Source organism: Phymastichus coffea, unplaced genomic scaffold, assembly GCF_024137745.1.
Source record: "Phymastichus coffea isolate CEN01 unplaced genomic scaffold, Cenicafe_Pcof_1.1 PCOF00083, whole genome shotgun sequence".
In the NCBI taxonomy this organism is placed as follows: domain Eukaryota; kingdom Metazoa; phylum Arthropoda; class Insecta; order Hymenoptera; family Eulophidae; genus Phymastichus; species Phymastichus coffea.
This window is the reverse complement of record NW_026706894.1, coordinates 912,221-934,061: the sequence shown is the minus strand read 5'-3', so window position 1 is coordinate 934,061 and position 21,841 is coordinate 912,221. Positions and strand designations below refer to the sequence as shown.

Here is a 21,841-nt window from a genome sequence, read left to right as displayed (position 1 = left end):
TTTGCTTGATTAGCACACTCGCGCTCTCAATTTCTTTTCTTGCAATTTCTTTTCTCTTTCACACATGACGCTTGTTATGCCTGTCAGTTAATAGTCGGCGTTAGTCTAAAGGTAAGAGGCTTGAAGAGAAAGAGAAGGCTCGTTGCCCGCGGCTCGACCTCGTTCACAAGCCACCCTTGCCCGCGCGCGTTTTCATTCGGCTTATAACGCCAGCTACTCTCTTCCTCCCTCCCTCACTCACTCTCTCTCTCTCTCTCTCTCTCTCTCTCTCTCTATGTGTCATTATTTTCATTTCTCATATTCTCCACGTGACTCGTTGCGCGTTCAAGGCAGAAGAGAAGTAGATAGAAAAAGTCACAGCCCGAGAGAAAATTGTCTATTGTTACGGGTCACATACAAACTGTCGTCTTACTCGTGTACAACTCCCTTGGAATCTCTCTTTCTCTCTCTGCTTACGATTTTTGGTGATTGCTCGTTTGCCGCTCGCTTTCTTGAAGATTTTCTTTTTTCAATTGAAGAGAGCGTTATTTGCTCTTTGGCTTGGTTAAATATTCATCGGTGTATGACTTGATATTGACTCGGACTACTTGCTAGATAAATTTTCTCGTAAAACTGGCAGTTTGATGGCTCAGAGCGGCAGCTGTGGTAGCATCGATCGCGTTTACGAAGAGTGAATTTTAATCTTTGATATTTTTCGCGAGCGAGTCAAACGTCAATTTAACGATGATTTTGAAACTTGGTCGCCGTGCGCAGGACATTTTGTAATTACCTCGTTGGAGCATATACGAGCGTTGAGCGCGGAAATTCGAAAAGTCAACTCGCAATCTTCGCGTCGGCTCTCGTTTAAAGCAAGATTCAATTATAATCCTTAAAGCTTACATGTCAAATCTCTAGAAGTTCTCGCGGAAAATTCGACAGTCGCTTAGGCAAAATTTGCTCAAGTTATATTCGGAATGAAATAGGCCAAGCGTCTTTTCGCGTATACACAGATTTCACGTGTGCGGGTCGATCTCGCGCGCATTCGAAGCAACTTCTCTTCTGCAAAGTGAAGGGGAAAAACAAGAAAGGGACGTCCACTACGCGCGGTACGATAAAGCGGAAAAAGAGAAAGAATGAAAGTGAGAGAGAACGCTAGGATGGGTTAGTTGCAGTAGGAGCAACAGCATGCAAAAGGCATTATCGGTCCAGCCAAGTTTCGGGCAGCCGAGCAAGAGGTAGAGGATAGATTCTCGCTTCGCTATCTATTGCGCGGAAGAGAGGGAGTTTCGCAGGACTATAAATTTGCCGGCGGGACAAATATTTTTCGGATAAATCGCCCGGAAGATACCTTGATACTTTTTCGCATACGAGAGAGCGAGAGATGCATAAGTACCGAATTCGTCTTTGGAGCTTGCTTACGAGCTCTGCCTAACGCAAGAGAGTACCATATTTGCAGCCAAGTCGAGCTCGTAAATCTGACGCCCTTCGATTATTCCTAGGGTTCGTGTGCTGTGTGTGCCAGCCAGCTCACGGACCCGTGCAAAGTTGCTCCCCCCGTTCCTCTCTCCGTCCCTAGAGAGTGAGAGAGAGAGAGAGAGACGATACGTGCAGGCCATTCCACGTGAGCAATGGCCGTCTTGAAAACTCTCCCTTCCTAGAAGCTTCGCGTAAACCAATGAATAAAGCGATAAGCCTAATTCCTTTATTGCCTCGTATTTACGAGGCTACTGCAGTCTGCTGTTCGACATTGTCGACGAAACCATTGGTCTACGCCGAGCAATCCTTGCCCTACTAGAATTTTATTCGTTCGAGTACATCAATGCACTTTTCTTGCTCCTTTTCCTATTTTTATTGCTAGTGTCTGATTGCGCACTGTCGGTGACTCTGTGATTTGATGAAATGTTGCCAATTCGCGCGACGCGACGCATAGAGTTTCGCGGATGAAATAAAATAGCAGATGAAATTACTCCCCTCATCCTCTGCGTCGTATAAAACTTGCAATTTTATTCAGGAATGTCGATGGCGACCTCTCGCCCAGAAATTCGATTCGAAACTCAAACAAAAAACCAATAAAGAAATAAAATAAACAAAAGAAACATAAATTTTTAACGTTACCTTCAGCAATTGTATCGGATAACGTTTTCCCGGTTGTACGTTACCTTTGATTAGGATAACACACCGATCTACAAATCTGATACTGCGTACGAGAAAATCCTAATTTTTCTTCGTTTTTGCTCAAGATTACTCGTTCTATATTCTGACGAAGACATTCGTCTTTCATGAAGGCATTACTATGCTCAACATGACTCCTAATAACTTCTGAATATTTAATCTTGTGGAGGAAAGATAAGGAAGCACGAGAAAGAAAAGAAGAACGAGGCTTGGAATTACACCCTTGACAATTTTGTGCGCCGTTGTATGAAAGTCTGGTTAATATTCTGAAAAAAAGGAGGAAGGAAAAACAGCATCATCGGAATTCTTTTGTCTGTGCAAAGCATCGCGAGAGAGACGGCCTTTGTCCGAGCGCTCGATTGGAAAAAGCCGTTAAGTGAGGGGGTCAGCAAAGCGAAAACTTGCTGCTAGCGCGGGAAATTGGGTGAGCTGCTCCACGGCTGTATACCTCCATCCCTCTCACAACTCGAAGAAGAGGACAATAAGGCTTCACGATGAGCCATCGAGTCAAGTAGCCAAGCTAAGTGCACACAGGACAAAAGGAAAACGCTTGTCGACGGCTTGATGAAAACTCTTATGAATTTTTCCGGCGACTCGTCAAAGCTCCCGTTTACTTGAAAAAAGGGAGATATCGATTAACAATTTGCCACTGAGAATTTTCAAAGAGAAAAAGAGAGAGAGAGAGAGAGAAAGAGATAGGGAAAGTGATTGTCTCGCATATAGAACAGCAATTCGTTTTTCACTTTGGGGCGTGTGTATGCGTCTCACCGATCGTAACCTGAACCAAACAATCGGATGAGCGTCGGCCCGTATAAAGTGCCTCTTCAATCCAATATTCTCCGAGTGATTCCCCTCGTAAAGCGGATATTTTCATGCCTTTATTAGTCATTGACTTCCATCTTTTTTCTCTTCTATTTAATATATAGTCGCCAGAGCCTACGAATATTATTTTATTTTTAAGAGGAGCAAAAAAAAAAAAAAAACACAAACAAAAAAAGCACGTCGCTAAGAAGGAAATATCAAGCGGCACATTTATGTTTTTTATTATTTTTTGTAATTGTATTGCTATATGAAAGTTGAATGGTGCAATGACAATGTAGCGTACGGAATCAGAACAAGAGTAGCCAATCTGTTACGATTGTTCATAAATTAAAAGTTGACTCCTGTTTTGTACTCAATTGCAGACTGAATATTGCAGTCTAATCTGCAAGCATTTAACTGTATTATTAAGCGTGATTGAAGTTTTTAATTACTTTCGAAACCTTTACTTGAATTCTCATATTTATTACTGAAGTGAAATAAATCAAAAATGTAATTTTGTACTAAAACAGATAAAAGTAACGTTTGAATAAACTGCGAGGCCAATAAATGAACTGTATGGATATCGAAGGTCGTTTGATCTTTTTATTTTCCATAATAATGAGCTAAAGCATAATCGAAAGCATAAAGCACGTTTACAAAAGACACTACTCGTTGCGAATACCAACAACAAAATTGTCTTTCAAATAGAGTGGAAAAAGTACCAGTGAGTGCAGTCGGCGATGTTAGGTGAGGTGATAATAGCGTATCAATAAAAAGAGACGTTTATGTAGCCCCTCTCATACACAGCTAGCGTCCGAGTTAGCAGCAATCAGAGCGAGCAGTCGGAGGCAGAATTGCAGCCTTACTCGGCCGCCACTTAGCGATAATTGTCGAGTGGGAGAGATTCCACCATGCCTGTGGAAACGGCCAGCGGCATCGACATCTGTACCAGTCAGTCCAGCCAGGTAACATCAGCCTTTCCCCACATTTAGACCAATAGATCGAGCTGAAAATATTATATTAGAAACGAGGTTGCTCAACCCTCTATCTGAGAGTAAACCAGGGTTTGAAATGTTCTGCTCTCTACAAGTATGTATTTAAAGAGAATTAGAGCGCGTGGTAGGTATGTTCGCGCTGTACTCGTTCGGATCGTTATCCAAACAGACGTGGAATGCTAATGCAGAGTATTTCCAATTCGCGCGTACGCACGCATACACGCGCGATTACGAGGTCGTCGAGTTATTTGGCTTTATTAAATATTACCACGATCGCATTTGCGTAAATAGCGAATATTTGTTCGACCATCAATAACTAAAATTACCCAACCATGGGAACATAATTTTGCCCACTTTTTCCGCGAACGCAAGCACAAAGGAAGCTCATCTGTTTATGAAATAAATGTTGCCTCTCATCAATTGTCGTGTTCGATATATGCAAATATGCCTCGAGACTGCTCCACGGATTCTCTCTGGCGTCGGCATTTTCTTTCTTCTTATTCACAACGTATAAGGCACGTTCTCGCCTTCGAATACGCGTGGATATACGTCTCGTGAAGCGGCTCGTTAAATTATCTGCAAGTCGGAGAGATAGGTGGAATGCAATTTAGCGATTGGCTGGAGGAGTGCGCGAGAGCATAAAGCGCCGCCCTCGTAAAGCGGAAGCGACATTACGCGCGGAGAACTACGCCGCGGAATGTATGTATAAGAAAAAGGGATGTACATATATCGCGCGTGAAAGATGTACGTATTGAAGTGGATGCGACGCGGCTCAATTACACGACGACGAACGTGAGATAATGAGTACGCGTGATTATTTTCCTTTGCTCGCGCAATTGATTACCGCCGATATCAGTTAATGCAAAAGAATATATATGTATATACGTCTACATATCTATAGCCACGAGTGCTTTTCATTTGCTATATATAGGCCCGAGATCACGGATCAAATTAATTCGCATGCTGAAATTAAATTCCAATTTGCTTTGGGGTTAAGAAGTTTCAACGTTGCTAATTTCAAGTTCGAGTTTCACCGTCGACTGCTTGTAACCTTGTCAAACAATAAAATATTCTTGGGATATAACTTTTTGCAGAACAATCTGTTAATTTATCTTCGAAAGAAACTTTGCTGTTCCAGTAAAAGAAAAACAATGCTTCCGTTAAATAGTTTATTCGTTGTACTGAACTCGAAGCAATGACACGAACCATCATCGTTATATCCCGGTCTCAGCATTCACGTGATCTATTTCGTTAATTCATCGTAAGCTAGCTAAGCGGGAGCGAAATATATTATTCGTCATATTTCTGTGCCTGTGATAACAGATGAAATCCTCATAATCTATCACGCGCTCCAACAAATTAATTCCTCGCAGCAGCAAGTTTTCGTCGCGCGCGCTGGAAGACGTCATCCGTCTCGGGGATGCAGTGTGTAGTTTAGCGTCGCGTGCAAAAGTATAATAAGCACTCGACGGATAAATGGGCGGGGAAAGTTGGTACTTGGAATCGCAGAGTGAAAAGAGGAAGGGATATGCAGCACTGTCTTTCAAATAGATACATGTCCGACTGCACGCTCAGACGAGTGATGCGTAGGGATTTGAAGTTTTGATATATGGGTAATTCTTGGCTATTTCGATTGACTTGTAACCCTTAGGTTACTGATTTCTTTTTCATTTGGTACAATTGTTGTACACATAAAACTGAGATTTTTCCCAAATTTTGGAGACGATACATTAATTATATCAAAAGTTATTAACAATTAAAGAAAAATGATAAAAAATTTTCAAACGGCTATATTTTAAAAACTAATAAAGATATCGAAGTCGGATTTTTTTCAAAATACTTATAATGCCTTAAAATTTCGAAATAATTACAACAATAAACAATAAAAATTTTTTTTCGAAAGTTATTAACTTTTTGTTTAAACAATTGCTAATATCTCAAAAAGTATATTTTTTTTTTGAAAAATTCTTGCTCCTACGTATTCCTGAGGATTTTTGCTATCGAAATCAATCATAAAATTGAAGGGCCCGACATATCGGAAAGCGTAGCCCTAATCAAAAGAAGACGCCTCGGCGTAAGGCTGCGGTAGCGCTCCAGCGGACTCACGGTCGAAAGCGACCGGACACCGAGGCATCTTCTTTTGATTAGGGCTACGCTTTCCGATATGTCGGGCCCTTGAATTTTATGATTGATTTCGATAGCAAAAATCCTCAGGAATACGTAGGAGCAAGAATTTTTCAAAAAAAAAATATACTTTTTGAGATATTAGCAATTGTTTAAACAAAAAGTTAATAACTTTCGAAACAAATTTTTTATTGTTTATTGTTGTAATTATTTCGAAAGTTCAAGGTATTATAAGTAATTTGGGAAAAATCCGATTCGGTATCTTTATTAGTTTTTTAGATTAAAGCTAAAGTACCTTTCGACCGTGAGTCCGCTGGAGCGCTACCGCAGCCTTACGCCGAGGCGTCTTCTTTTGATTAGGGCTACGCTTTCCGATATGTCGGGCCCTTGAATTTTATGAATGATTTCGATAGCAAAAATCCTCAGGAATACGTAGGAGCAAGAATTTTTCAAAAAAAAAATATACTTTTTGAGATATTAGCAATTGTTTAAACAAAAAGTTAATAACTTTCGAAAAAAAATTTTTATTGTTTATTGTTGTAATTATTTCGAAATTTTAAGGCATTATAAGTATTTTGAAAAAAATCCGACTTCGATATCTTTATTAGTTTTTAAAATATAGCCGTTTGAAAATTTTTTATCATTTTTCTTTAATTGTTAATAACTTTTGATATAATTAATGTATCGTCTCCGAAATTTGGGAAAAATCTCAGTTTTATGTGTACAACAATTGTGCCAAATTAAAAAAAAATCCGTAACCTAAGGGTTACAAGTCAATCGAAATAGCCAAGAATTACCCATATATCTCGGCTGCTGGACGCGTTACCGGCCTTTCGTGACTTTGGAGTTGAACCTGTCAAAATTTCACCTGTCGTCAGCTATATAACACCTCCTCCCCGCGGGGACTACAGCCCCTGTCCTCACTCTCTCTCTCTCTCTCTCTCTCTCTCTCTCTCTCTCTCTCTCTCTCTCTCTCTCTCTCTCTCTCGTTTCGCCGCGTTGCTTACTTCTGCGCCGGATAACGATTAATTGCCGCCTCGGCCAACTTCAAATGCTACGTCTCACTGCCAGCACATTTCAGCCTTAGATTGTACGCCGGTTTTAAGGTTTATTCGACTTAAAATACGCGTTGCGTAGGAAAGTCTTGATAACGCATGTCTTGAAAGAGAATGAGAGAGAGATAGAGCAACTTTTAGCCACCGTATCTGGATACATCCCGATTATGAAAATGCTATAGAGGAGAGATCAAGCCAGAAAATGAAATACGCGCATACATGCATAGCTGTGAGAGGGTAAAACGAGGGAAAAAAATGATCTCCCGAGTAAAGAGGAGCAAACACGTTTCTCTCTGCGTTCAATTGCGATGCAGGCGCGCAAGAGGGAGAGAGAGAGAGGCTTTGGAAAATGGACGAGATGAGTGGGAAGCATTCCTCGTGGTGCGGCTGCGAAAAGCGCCCCCTCCCCCCCACCTTCTCTGTCGTCGTCTGCGCAGGAATTCCGAGAGAGCTGTGCTGCTATGGATTTGCGACGCGACGCGACTGATATCTCTCCCGTTTGATATATCGCGCTGACGCGATATTTCACATCGAAATGTTCTCCCTCTTTTTTTCGCGGTATATTGAGCGTTCGCTAATTTCCAATTATTCTCCAAACGAGACCTTTTTGCTCTCCATCGTTGCAATGGAATCTCGCTCAGCGTGCTTCATGGCCGCGTTATTTTTTTTTCCTGTTCGGTGCGGCATTGACGGGCGACCGAGTTAATTGGTATTTGATGGATTGATGCGTTCCAATTTCGTTGGGGCAAGAAGCTGCCCCAAGCGGATTATCCATGAGAATCGCGTAGCTTTTTTATTTTTTCAAACTCAACTGTAGCGTCACTTGTAAAGTTATTACACTCGCGCGCGATGTGATTGTCGAGCTTGGATTAATAATTACGGAGAGGAGAAAAAAGAGCGAGCCGAAGGCGAGAGAAAGTTAGCGTAACCGAGCAGTTATTGTGGAGAGAGTATTGAAATTTTACGGGAAATGGCAAACTGTTTGATAAACTAGTATACTGCAGCGCACAGCGTAACAAAGTTAACTTCTATCGCCATTGTACGCTATCTATACACAGCTACGATTTATACAAAATAAAATTTCACGTTCACGCAGTGGAATTTCGTTCCACCTCGTCATTACGCAACTTACTGGTAGTGTGACATTTAGGAAAGAACAAAGCGAAGTATTTAATTTAGACTAGCTGAAAATGCGATTATCAAAGAGCAGAGCAATCTTTGTAGAGAACCAGGGTAAATACGTTAATTCATAAAGGGTCGCGTACACGAGAACATCGCATGTAAGGCAACTATAACAACTCTTGGCCGGACGAGGTGATTACAACGTCGTGACATAGCTACGGGCGCAACAGCAGTGGCAGCATCAGCAGCAGTACCAGCAGCAACCTCGCATAATTTCGTTTTCGACCTTACGTCACGTGTATCCGCGGTCATATTGATTTTATGACCTTAAATAATAATACTAGTCTGTGTGATCCCTATGCCCATCACTTCTCTTAATCTCTTGGCAATAGCGTTTTCAGTGTGCTAGGTTTGCATTGTAATTGGATCGGACAAACCCGTATGTATGTATATGTTATTGTATTATATTCTCATGAATTTTTCTTTACTGACCTCGTTTTTATTCTTAATGTATATGTCTTTACGTTTCAAACGTTATTATGTTTTTTTTATTAATTGCGAACGTTCTTTGCGTAATTTTACTGCGGGTAACGAAAAGAAATGTTCTGTGCTTGTTATAACAGAGCTTCGTGCTTTCGACGCATTATCAAAATTACCTTTATTATTTACATTCTGTAACGCATAAGAAGCTTAATGTACGAACAGAGACATCAAATAATGAATAAAAGAGAAATCGTAAAAAAAAGCACAGAAATCCTGCGAAATAATAAAAAGACAGGGTGCCATTTAATCATACCTGTTCAAAATTATATTTTCGAAAAATTTATATTTGAAAACGTTTTCATGGCCTAATTGCTAAGTAACGGGCGAATTGCTGCTACCTCGCAATTTATTTATTAATAACTTTCAAAATTGATACGTTCGCAATTGAAAAAAAAAAATAAATTCGCAAAAGCCTTTTACACTTCATCATTCACCAAAAACATTAATATATCAAACTCTAACAAAGAAGGTAGGAAACAAAAGAGAGAGAGAGAAAGAGAGACTGAACGTATTGCAATCAGGTTCGTTTGAAAAATAATCATCGGAAAAAAAGTGCGCGCTCGTGGAATCAGCCGGGACAAAAAATCAATAAACGAATTACCATAAAGCAATCAAACGTCAGAGAAGGTTGCTGCTGCGCGATCGGGTCATTTAAACGTTCGGCGCGAAGTAATCACTCGTGACCGAGAAGCGGCGCGGCGCGGCGGGGGTCACGTCAAAAAAGTCGCGCGCGAGGGAAAGAAACGCGCGCGGGTCTATAAATAAAAGCATTTGGTTTTGCCGCTATGTCTTTTTTCCTCTTCGTTTCTGTCGGTTTGGGTAACGCACGGCCGCCTGGTCCAACGGATGTCAGTTACAGCCGCCGCCGCGAACATCCAGATGCACTTGATAGAGCGATTTAACGTCAATCAATCAGAGCAACGTTACCGTTGCACACTCGTTAGCTCTCTTCTGTGTTTGTGTATGTGTGTGTGTGCGCGTGCGTGTGTGTGCGTGTGGGTGTGGATGTGGGTGTGTATCGTTGAACCCCATTACAATTAGATTCAACGTTCTCTCTATACCGCGTGAACATTTTTCTCTCACTCTTTCGCTCTCTCTCTCTGTCTCTCTCTCTCTCTCTCTCTCTCTCTCTTTCGCTATTTTTTCTCGCGCGCTTGATTAAAGCTTGTGCAGTCGCTCTATCTCCGCGTATAAAAAGCTGTCGCGCGTGCCACAACAAATTGACTTGGTCGCACGCGAATACGGTTTTTACTATGGGAGTGTAGTTGCTTTGACGACATCGCTTGCCGCGTGCGCACATTCCTAACTCAAATGAAGCGCAAGCCACAAAGCTTGAGTCCAACGCGCGAATTGCTTTTGTGCCGCGTCGAACGAGTCTTGCGTTTTTCTTATTATTGTTTCCCTCTGTATGTTTGTTTGAAGCGACAGCTGTTGTACGCAAATCTGATCAATATCATCGATATAGTCGATAATTATACCAGCGTGATTTTATTGGAACGTCATGGATCAATCGTCGCATTCACACCACAAATATTGCCAATAAATTAAATTTGTTATTGAGAGGATGACACATATTGAAAATTGTTCGGACGTGATTGACAATCAAAAATTAGTAATGACATTGGTATTACGAACCGAATCGATAATCTTTTTCAAAACTCTCTCATACAATAAAATATTTTAAAAATAAGCTTAAAAATACTTTTAATAACATGGTCTACTGGTATATAAGCAAGATAATTAAAATTACCGCGATATCGGAATAAACTAGTTGTCATTAGTTAGCCAGTCGCGGAGATCAATTAATTATCCGATACGATAAACCGTTCGAGCGAGTCTCCGAAATCATTTACTAAAATACAAAGTTTCGATAATGAGTAAAGTGCGAATTTTGGTTGGTTGGGTTACGGAAAGCTGATACATACATTCGCAGAGAGAAACCACGCACGAACGCTCTGTATTTGTGTTTGAAATCCGATGCAGAGTGCACGGTGGTGAGTAGTTAGTCGTTTGGAAATCAGAAAAAAAGTATCTGAAGTGATTCAACCAAATGGAAGCTGCATTGTTGATTGATAATATAATTGCTCGTACTGTCGTTGAGACGTGCTCAAGAGAGTGCTATCCCAACTTCTCCATTGTGTTTCGTACACGCTCGTGGATTTTCTTGGCATATTTACTTTGGAGTTCATTCCACGGCGGCACTTTCGGCAAGTTTTCAGCTAGCGCTGCCTTTGAACGCTTTGATTATTTGCTGAGCTCGCAGGAGAGTAATGTTCTCGCCGGTGAACTTTCGCTGGAAAAAATCGCTTAAGTGCTGCAAATATTTGACTTGATCGTCTTTTGGTTTTAGTTAATTAATGGTCGTGAAGCTCGTGTGCCTCGCAACTTGGCTTCGATTTGCTTAGCGGTGGCTCGTTTGCTATAATACAATGCGCGAATTGGAATTTCAAGGGGAACAAATAAGATTTTGGTCGGCCGGCTGGGACGAGGAAAAAAAAATAGAATTAACGGAAAAAGAGATACTGCAAATTGGCTAGAAGGAAGCTCATTACCTAGCGAAATCTTGGCGGCGGCAACGGAAAAGCTCGCGTGCGAGGGCATTGTTCCGCTTTAGAAGCGGCACGCGTACTCGGCGTAAATCTCCATCAGAGGATTTCCGTGTGACATCGCGTGGCTGCCGCATAAACAGAGAGAAAACGCCTGTAGTCTTCTAGAAAGCTACCTTTGTTCGTCCCTTCGCTCAATACATACATATCTTTTGGTTTAGCGCCAGGCTGTTAATCGCGCGTGCCCTCGAAACTCGCCGACTGAAAATGCACAAAAGACCGCTGTTTTTTTGGACTTGTTCTTCGCTCCTTGTAACCGAAAGCTCTTCTTTATTTGCACTCGCGCTTCTGCGACTGTCACTCGACTTTTGCGCGCATCCCTTCATTTTCTTTTTTGCTCTTGCTCTCTTTCATTCTTTCCTCCTATCCGTTCCCGTTTCCTTGCGATACCTCAGCCATTGGTCCTTTTATTTCCTTTCGCGACGGGATTTCCGTGGATTTTCCCTCGCTTCTTATGAAAAGTCTTCTTCGTCGTAGTCGAGGCGAGGGCTTCTCTTCTCTGTGATATCGGTTAATTTGACTTTTCTACAAAGCTTTTCTATTTCCCACCGTCTCGCTCTCACTTGCTCCTTTATTGCATCGGGGAATACCAGTTATTCCCCTTTTCGATATCCTGTTATGTGATTTCCGTGTGAAGCTGCTCGCCAGGGCGTCCATTTTTTTTAATATTAGCTCGACCTCTCACTATCTGCAGTAAACGTAATTCCCTCGTAACTTCTGCTAAGTTACGACAGGCTTTTAGCACGACCAAATTATTCAAGCAAACACGCACATAACAAACACATGCGCATAAGCGTTGTCTTTACGAATGTCTACGGATTTAAACTTAATCTAATTAGCCACACTTCAATGGCGAGAGCCGCGCGGGGAATCTTCAGCATTTGCCTTTGCGGAAAGTTACCGTTGAAATTCCGACGTCAGGAAAATTGGAGAATAAAACCGCGGCACGTTGCAGTTAGAACGGCAAAGAGGTAGGCAAAGAGGTAGAGGTTCTCCGTGAGAATGTCGATGCGCGAATCGCGAAGGAAAGTCGATCCCCAATTAAAAAGCAACACGTAAAGGCGAATCGTAAGTTGCAGCCGAGGCGTGGCGAAGTAATATTTCTAAGATTACTCACTGCCGAGGAGGTATTATCTCGATGCAATTCGATCAGGTTTCACGGTGGGTTCCCCTCCCTCGCCTTCCCATCAATCTCGCAATGTCGCTTCGCATCAAGCTTTCACTTGGTTCGTCGTCTCCGGCGCTGCTGCCTGGGGCCACGGAAAAGCAACGAGAAACAAAAGCGCGCATCTCGCTCGCGCGAGGCGTTCGAATGCTGCGTTTCACTGGGTCTATTGCGCGCGCGCCGCTTCGCAAAAGAGAAACAATGCGCGCATTCCCTAACTGCCGCTCCGCCCCTCGAGCCGCGTTTGTCATGGATATTATGCCGAGAGGCTCTTCTCGCTCGCGCGTATCTTTCGCGCCGTCACTGTGAAAGCCGAATCTCACCCTTTATCGCAGTTGGAGAATTGGCACTATCGTTCGCGCCGTTTAATCGCGAAGCGATTTCCCACTTAAATTACCCGTCAAGCAAACTTTTCGAGGGCGCTGTTGCACGTGAAAAAGTCGCTGGCAACGACACTGATATACATCTCTTACTCGAGCGACTCAATCGATGTTAAACGCAGCGAATTAATTACATCTGCCGCTAGCGGAAATTTTCGCGGAACAGATCAAATCGTTACAAAAGTTCAGCTCACTCGACGAGGCAGCTTTGCGCACGCGCGAGCAAGTACTATCCTAAGTGTATGTCGAGACGTCAAGTGGCGATAACTGCCTGCAACTTTTAATGAAGACACTTGAAGTGAAAATCAATTCATTGTTACCCAACTGCCGGCGTGTATTCAGAAAAGAATGGAGTTCAAAAGGTGTAACAAATAACGAAAAATACGAAAGAAAGTTTTTACAACGTCGAGTTATAAAATAACTTGGTTTGAAATATCGAAGCGTAAAGAAAAAAACACGCAGGAACAACCGAATGTTTCTTTTTTTCACAGGCGAATCGTCTGCCATTGACCCCTGGTGCTTTGACACTTCGCAGAGAGGCAGGCAGAGAGAGGAAAAAAGCTGCAACAGCTTTGATCACAGCTCCGACACGTCGGTCGATCGTCACTCGCCGCCTCGAGCTTTCATTCGGCATATGTGCGTCACTCTTTCATCGTTTTCCCGTGCTCTTCCGCGAATTTCACATGCCCTTCTCTCTTTCTCTCTTCGTTCATTCGCTGCTGCGTTGCTGCAAGCGAGATGCTTCTAGCCAAAAAAGGTTCACACTCGCATTGAAAGGAAAAAACAACCGCGGATATCCGGTACGCCGCGCTATATCTTTGTCGACCAGACGATTAATCGTCAACTCTCTTACGCTACTGTTATTCTTTTTCTTTGATTACAAGTTTAAAGTGTGACATTGTGTATTCCTGAAGAAGGCACATTGGTTTGATTCGCAACAAAATTAATCGTGCCTGTTAAATGACGAAGGGAATTTATATCAATAAATATTTTTAAACTGAAAATATATTCGTGAAAGTTTTATTTTTTATTGGAAATCATTTTGCAGATGCTCTCAATTTATCCATACAAATCAAATGAAACAATTGAAATGCCTGAAAAATTGAACGGTAAATTACCGAGACAAAGGAAAAAAAATAGCTATCGAAGAAAAACAAGCGTCAGAAAAATTCAATTAAGTCATTTTGGCTCATCGACAATGGCTGTCTTTGACACGAAAATGCCAAACGCGTGTCGTCGATCGATACGCCTCGATGAAACGAACGACCATAACAGAGAGAGCATCTCCAGCTTGTTTGCTGGCGTCAAAGAGCATCCAAGCTATGTGGCTCTATATATGTATAGGAAGATCGCATGAGAAATTAATATAGTTGATTGTAAGCTTGTGCGAGTGGAGACAAGGCTGTGCCGAGGGTCTTTACGGCCGTAAAGCACGTACATGACAAAGGGTCCAGTGAAGATAGCTTTCTGCTACCTATGTGAGCGCACGCGAGTGTATATGTATGTGTGTGTGTATAGTGGACATTGGGAATTCGCCATAACCTCTTTCACGATGGGGCTGCTAAGGCTCGACAGCTAGGCTTTCGCTTCTTCGTCGTAAATTTGTAGGCGACGCTCCATCTTGCGAATGACGCTTGATAAACGTGACGACCTCGTTAAACCTTTGGAGCCGCTTAACGGCTCGCTCAAGAAAAAAGCTCAGCGTTAAAAAGAGAGAATGAGAGAGAGAAAGAGAGAAGAAAAAAGCACAATCTCGGGGATAGCAATTAAGGCGTCTTTCTATGTGCCTTCTATTTTTTAAGGAACAAGTTCAAATGTTTGAAGAGAGCCTGCGAATGATAAAATTATATATGGGGACCGTGGTAAAAAATTCCTTAGCGGCCTGACCGCTAAGGACAATGCGACAATGTGATCTCGGAAATTGTGCCACATGTATAATTGACTGAGCTTATGGCATACTGAAACAGTCATAGATCAATTAACTTTTGAGCATTATTTTGAGCATGCCAAATCTTTTGTCCCGAAAGCATTACGAAAATCCTGCTGTTGGTCGATTAACATCGGTGTGAACTACCGAATGTTAAGCTTTACAGCCACTTGGAATTCCACTTGGGAAATATGCTCGTAGCATGAATAATTTAATATTTACTCATCGTCGCTCGCACGCTACATATCCAAACTCTCAGCGCTCGAAATTTCCCCTGCACGATCGAGAAAGAGAAGGAGGAAAGCTTGTTTTACATTCTCGTAACGTTAAGGCTATACTTGAGCGTCTTTATATTTCCGCGAGGGACCACAAAATGAAATATTTAATCAAAAAAGTGGAGGGAGAACGAAATGAAGCGTTGAAAACGTGTCACGAAAATTCTCAACCTGCTGTACCACTACTTCTCCGGCTGAGAGTTACTAAAGCGTGCTTGCATCTTCAATACATTAAAACGTTGAAAGCAGATAAGGAGGAAAAAGAAGAAAAGAAGACACGGAGACTAGCGCGCTTACACGAGTTTACTAACCTTGGCAAGTTCAATTTCGTTAAGTAAAAAGTAACTATGCGCTCTTTTTACTGTTAGCGTGCTCTTCTCTCTGTCTCTCTCTCTCTCTCTCTCTCTCTCTCTCTCTCTCTCTCTCTCTCTCTCTCTCTCTCTCTCCTAGCTCAGCACACGTTGTTCCGCGGCAGATTTTTTACCGCCAGCAAATCGTGCTCCTTTGTAAGCGTCGGTTTGTTTACGGCTCGTTGTGTGCGAAAAATGCTTTATCGAAAGATCGCTCGCTACGCAGCGCAGTCGAATGCGCATCGTTATCTTCATCCGCCACCTTGTACAGGGTATTAAATGACGCTAACTTTTGAATCCGAATCGATCCTTCATAAAGAGCTATTGACGCGAGAAAAAAATTATACAATCAATCAGCTCGCGCGAAGAAAAAGTAAATATAAATAGACTGACGACACGATTATACCTCAGTCTCCTATTAGCAGGATTAAAAAAGAAAAATGTTGTCGCAGAGAGCAGCTCCCTTTCTCGTATCGCGACGGTTACTTACATTCGAGGCGGCGGCGTTCGCTGTAGATAATTTCCCGCTTCAGCGCGGAAATCCAACGGACCCGATGGGGTCACGTACGTATGATGGATTGGCAAATGGCAGACTTGGCGCAGCAGCTCGCTCCGCTCTGTCTCTCGACGGAGGAAAAAAAAGACGAAGGAAGGGGAGGAATCCGACGGCTGATACGCGTTTATCATTCTCTCTCTCTCGCTTTATTTTACATTATATAATATGCTCTGAGCCACTCTTTTCCTCGCGTGAAACTGTCTCGCGCCGCCATCCTGCTGATAACTCAATTCATTAACGTCATTATACTCCTGGGCTTCGTCGTTTATTTCCATTTTCGCAGGTGTGGGTGTACCTTGACCAATTCAATTTGAGCGTTCGATTGGAAAATGCAACGTTTATTCGCGCGCGCTACGCTGTTTGCCCTACACAGCCAAGTGCTTGTGGGCAAAGGTAATTGCTTTATACAAATATCAACCTCGTACTGGCATTTCCATTAATTTTTCGGACCTCCGGCGACGAATAGGTCGTAATTACGCACGATAAGTTTTTCCTCCAGCGTACTCGATTATCAACAATTACATCGCAAATTACATCGCCAACTCGATGCGATGAAATTATAAACGTGTGCTCGGACAATCGATCATGTTCGCGAATCATGCTAATTCGTTGACTACTCAAATCCGTAGCATCAGAGTCACCATTGATTATCTTTGGCCTACGACGATGAGGGTTGCGTAGACGTGACTGCTCTTTTCGTGCAGTCACGTCGAAGTTTCTTTTGGTAAACTGGCAAGACGATCGTCCTGAAGTATTGTTACAAAAATGAAATTGGCTGTATTTCGCGCATTATTATGCAAGAGGGGCGATGCGCGACGCCAAGAGCTCACACACATAGCGCGCGCACAGCTAAAGCGCAGGCTCTAGCGAAGGTACAGGCAATTAACGCCAAGAGCCATCTCTCGAGACACGCCGACGCCTGCAGTTTTCGAGTATACCTATGGCGAGTAGCGGAGAAAGCGTACGGCACAATCTGACGGGGCGAAATAAAAAAGTACCCTCCTTCGTGCCGCCACGGGATATTAATTGCAAAAGTCGGACAGTCTGTGTATATACATCGTCGGTTATTAGCTTGAAGGAGAAATTGAATTGGTCGCGTCGAACGCACTCACTTGTATACATTGATTAATAATCGCTCGAACGAAGAAAAAGCAGACTCTCTCTTGTGCCGTCACGTCGTCACAGCAGCCTACTAGATCTGCGTGCTCTAGTTCGATGCTTATCTGGTCATTATCTTTGCGGCGCCGTTCTCCATTTGTTCAAATGCGCCGCTCGTGCGCCCTACATCTACTTTTGTCACGCGAAACGCTCGCCTCGCTCTTCCTCGTCGATAAGCATCGCCAGATAATTTATTTTGTTCTTTTGCCTCCACCTCGCACTCTCTTCATTTTCTTTTTGCGTTAGATGGAACCGATTATGTTGGTTGATGGGTTTGTCAAGGAGATATAGACTTCGACGTAAACTTAACAATCACTACCGTGATTACTTATTTTTGGACGATATAACGTAATAGTTGATAGCGCACAGCAATCAATCATTTGATCTGACTATAGGTAGAACTTACGTTTACGAACTGACAAATGGCAAGACTTGTATGTCGATCTATATTTGCAGTTAGTTTGCTTCTGTTCTGTGTGCCGTAAGCACATAATATAATAACATGTTATATAATAATAACATATTGAATTAATGTAGCTTCACAACCCTTCAATTTTTCTTTTTTTTCATTTCTCTATTCAGGTGAGTATTTTTTCCATGTAGAACGCTTAAAACTCTGATGTACGTGTAAACTTTGATATCATTGTTAATGCTTGTAATACATGCATTATTTTACGATGAAAGAAGCCATCCATATGGAATTTGAAAATATAAAAGATAGCCGGTCATCGCGTTCAATATGAGAGGGCGTATTTGGAATAAACTATCATTGAAAATCGTGTAGGTCCTTTCATTTTTTTGATCCAAGTCACCGGTCCGCATAATTATTCATCATTCGATTTTTATTTTTATTTTTTTTGTCCATCTTTGTTGTGTGTGCGTGTGTTTTTATTTAGAAAAACTCGCCAGAATTACATCCATCAGCTGGTGATCGCACCATTCAAAAGCATCAGCGCGCAAATTGAATCGCACATATCCCGGGAAATCCCGATATCTTTTCAATTAGCGCGCCTCGTACAGAGCTCGCACACGATTGAACATCATTCATAGAACATGATCGCCCTGTGATCATGAAATATGTCAAATGTCAATCTTATACGTACGCGTACGAAATTGTCTATTCGATATTCATTCTTGATTGATGCTAAACATGCACGTGCGTACGCACAGGTGCTTTGGACAAAACGTGAATGGTGAATATCATTGTTATCGAAAAATATAACAAGGAAAAATTGTGTCTCAACGTAATAAAAACTTGCTTAAAGAATAAACCAGGTATGCGTCGAAAATATTTTCATCGACCTCCGACTTGACGTGCGTGCAAAACTTGCTTTATTGTTATCTATTAGTTTTTTGACCGACTGCTTCTTGTCGTGATTCCCGCTCTCATCGGTACTCAAAGTAATAAGGTATGTCGTTGCCAGATGAAGGACTTAATTAACGAATCGATCATTTTTTTATTTCTTGTTCCTTGATTGATCGATTATTTATGTATACCGAGGAAACTTGTTTTCTTCGATGTGTTTTGTGCTATCTTGGAGACTTTCTACGTAAGCAGACATCGGACGTCGGACATCGACCATCGGACGTTTACCGCATAGAAAAAAGATAATCAAATGATATATTATTGTGCTAATAATGGTAATATAGTAGATTAATATTTGTTATGATTGCTTGCATTGTGCGCAATTACGGACACACCCTAATGTCAAACAAACAATTCGGTGTTTAACATGATAATCTCGGTACACGTCCGACGTCTATTGTCCGATGTCCGATGTCTCCTTATATAGAAAACCTCATAGGAATTCTGTTGTTTTATTCTGTCCCTTGTGCGTTTAAAATTCCGACACAGACACACACACACACACACACGCGCGCGAATTCGTTATTTTCAGCGAGTGAAATTGGAACGAAGAGCTCGTCGCACAATACCCTCGAACATTGTCGAGAGTATTTTCTTTCATGCTTACGGTTTTCTAGTTTTTGAATCGCGTGATACTCGCACACTTCGACAAAATCAATGTGAAGCGTCGCTACAGTAAAAGTCGTGGACATACAAAACAACTTTTGAAAGCGGGTTTTGTATTGCTTAATTCTATTTTTGCAAGTTAAAAAGCTGCTTTCAAATCTTCTCCGTCTATCGCTCGGATGGTTGTTTATTTGACAACGCTCTTATCTATCGGACAATGAAAATATTTCAAAGGGAGAACGTCGTTTGCATGTCGCTTACATCAGCTAGATAGAGAAATGTAGCTCTCGATAGAACTGGCAAACTTTTTTTCGCTCTTGTCCTGCAAATAAATAAGGCTCGTTCAGTCGGCGCAGACGATCTTTATTGTTCGGAAAGGCCGTGCGCGCCGGCTGCTTGAAAGTAGGTAGCCTCCTATCTCGTTATGCAGATATCTTGAGGCTGCTGCTCGTATATTAGTGTCGGAAGCGGCATCCTCGTTATATATGTTTGTAGGGCCTAGGCTCTCCCACAGCTTCCTCTCCAGCTGTTCGTCTTTTTACGAGACAATTCCGCATACACTTATATAGTTTTTCTACGTCCATAGACATCTCGAGACGCTACGCTTGATTTCGCGATACAACTCCGCATGTTCTTCAGCGCAGCTGGCAAATGTATGTTCTTTGGGAAAAGAAAGTTAGGCACGCAACGCGTGTAAATTTTTCATCGGTGGTCGGACCAATATTCCTCAGTGTGCAAAATGTGTCCTTATAAGAAACGTCGAATCGTTTGGAATAAAATGCTCCCGAGCAAGGCCAGCTGAAATCAGCTTCCTGTAAGATTCCAGCAGCTCAAAGCATTGTATCCTGCGTGCGTTAAGCTGCAAGAGGAAAAGAAACCGCTGGCAAATGGGCGTACGCAGCGTGCGCGCGAGCGCGTTTTTTGAGATATCCTGCAACAAGCTTTTACCTAGGAAAATTCTCGTGAATTCCCACGCGAAGGTCTTTGACGCCAAAGCGTCGCGCGCTTGTTGCTTTCCGCAACACCCCTGCGCGCACGTACACAGCGAACGAGAAAATACAAAGCAACTTGAGGGCCAAGAAGTAGTAGCTGTGAAATATAAAATGCCATTCAACACTCGAGATCGCTCGGAGAGCTCTTCCACGACAAGTATGCGCCAAGTGTGCAGCGACATATCTGTCAAACTGCAAATGTCATTAAGCACAAATCCGATTTGCTAAATATTCACAATATAAATTATATTGTTAAACGAAGCGCCTGCGGTGAGTGTAAACAGCGAAGCCGCAAGCTAAACTCGCATGACGGCTGAACAGCTTTGGAGACGAAAGAGCATAAGAGCAATTTCTATGATTAATAAAACTTATCTAAAAGCTTGATGTCAAATTAAAGTATGCGACGTAACCTTTGCAACCGCATTTCTTCCCGTGCATAGCGTGGAAAGCAAAGAGCTCTGACGTTGTCTCTATTAATTTAGTGCTGCTGCTCCAGCGGCGTTACGCTTAAAATTATGCACATAGCTACAATGCAACGAGCGTTAATACGCCGAGTTTGAATTTTTGGCGCAGTGCAGCGTCGCGTGCTGTACCAAGTGGCTACAAACGAGCGTATGGGGGGGGGGTGGCTAGTACTTGAAAAATTCAAGAGGTTTCCACGCTCTGACCATGCCTCTCTCGCGCGTGTGTACGGCTTAGGCCAACGAGTTATATACTGTATTTACGCTTTTCGAAACGAATACCCACGCCTTACATTCTCAACACCTCGCTGTTGGAATTTCTACTAAATTTTCTAATTAGCTTTACCTGCAAGATTTTATTTATTTGCAATTCCATTGTTAAAAGTATTATCCAAATTCACATCGAATACTACACTTGATAAATTTTCGACGACACTTTTCAAAAAGTACATTTCACTTTTTAATGAGCCAATTAGCCGAACTAAAGCCAATTTTAGTTCCTATAAAATAATCTGTTGAAAAATTCCAAGTTATTAGATTTATTCATATCCCATTTAGTTTTTGCACTAAATATTTATCAGGGATAATTCACGCGGATGTACTTGCACTAATAGAAACCGTGAATAATAATAATATTTGATATAAAATAATATAGTAATATATAATCTTGATAGTAATAAGGTAATTTCTATCTGTATAAACTTTGATCCTTCTAAAAATTGGAAAAAGAAAGGTAGCCGCAACATTTTTTAACATATAAAAAGGTCGTATTTGCATAGGAAAGATGAAAAGAAACAAGAAAGTTGCTCTGAGAAAAGCGGTGACAGAAAAAGAGATGAGCCACGCGCAGAATTACGTCGGTTCACTTACATAGTAAATTGGTTGGCGTACCTGTATATATACATATATACGTATAGAAAGGCAATAACAGCAACATCGTACAAGGAGCTTTCCATCTATCAGCGTCGCTATTGTTTCCATGTACATGCATGCAGGTATGATGTCGCGCGAAATAAAACACTTGCGAAAATACATCATTTACAACTTGACATGCCATCTTAAGCTTGCGCTCGACTGAGGATACCGTTATTTTGATCCGCGGCTTGCGAGCCTTGCTTCTTGCGTTTTGTTTTCTCTTTGCTTGGTTTCACGGAACTTTGAGAAAATGATAACCGTTGCGAATGATGAATCGCTCTCTTTTCATCTGC

General features: G+C 42.0%; 1 protein-coding gene across 4 annotated transcripts in view; it reads left to right on the top strand.

Moving 5' to 3' along the window:
- Nucleotides 1-21,841, top strand: part of LOC131668751 (venom dipeptidyl peptidase 4-like) — a 156,731-nt gene that overhangs the window by 59,036 nt on the left and 75,854 nt on the right. The window contains exon 2 of one of the 4 annotated variants that reach the window (XM_058943165.1): nt 3,760-3,917. The exons of the other annotated variants lie outside the window; for them this stretch is intronic. Within the exon in view, the coding sequence (XP_058799148.1) occupies nt 3,864-3,917 (54 nt within the window). The 5' untranslated portion in view covers nt 3,760-3,863. The remainder of the gene's footprint in view (nt 1-3,759; nt 3,918-21,841) is intronic. 4 annotated transcript variants of the gene reach the window in all.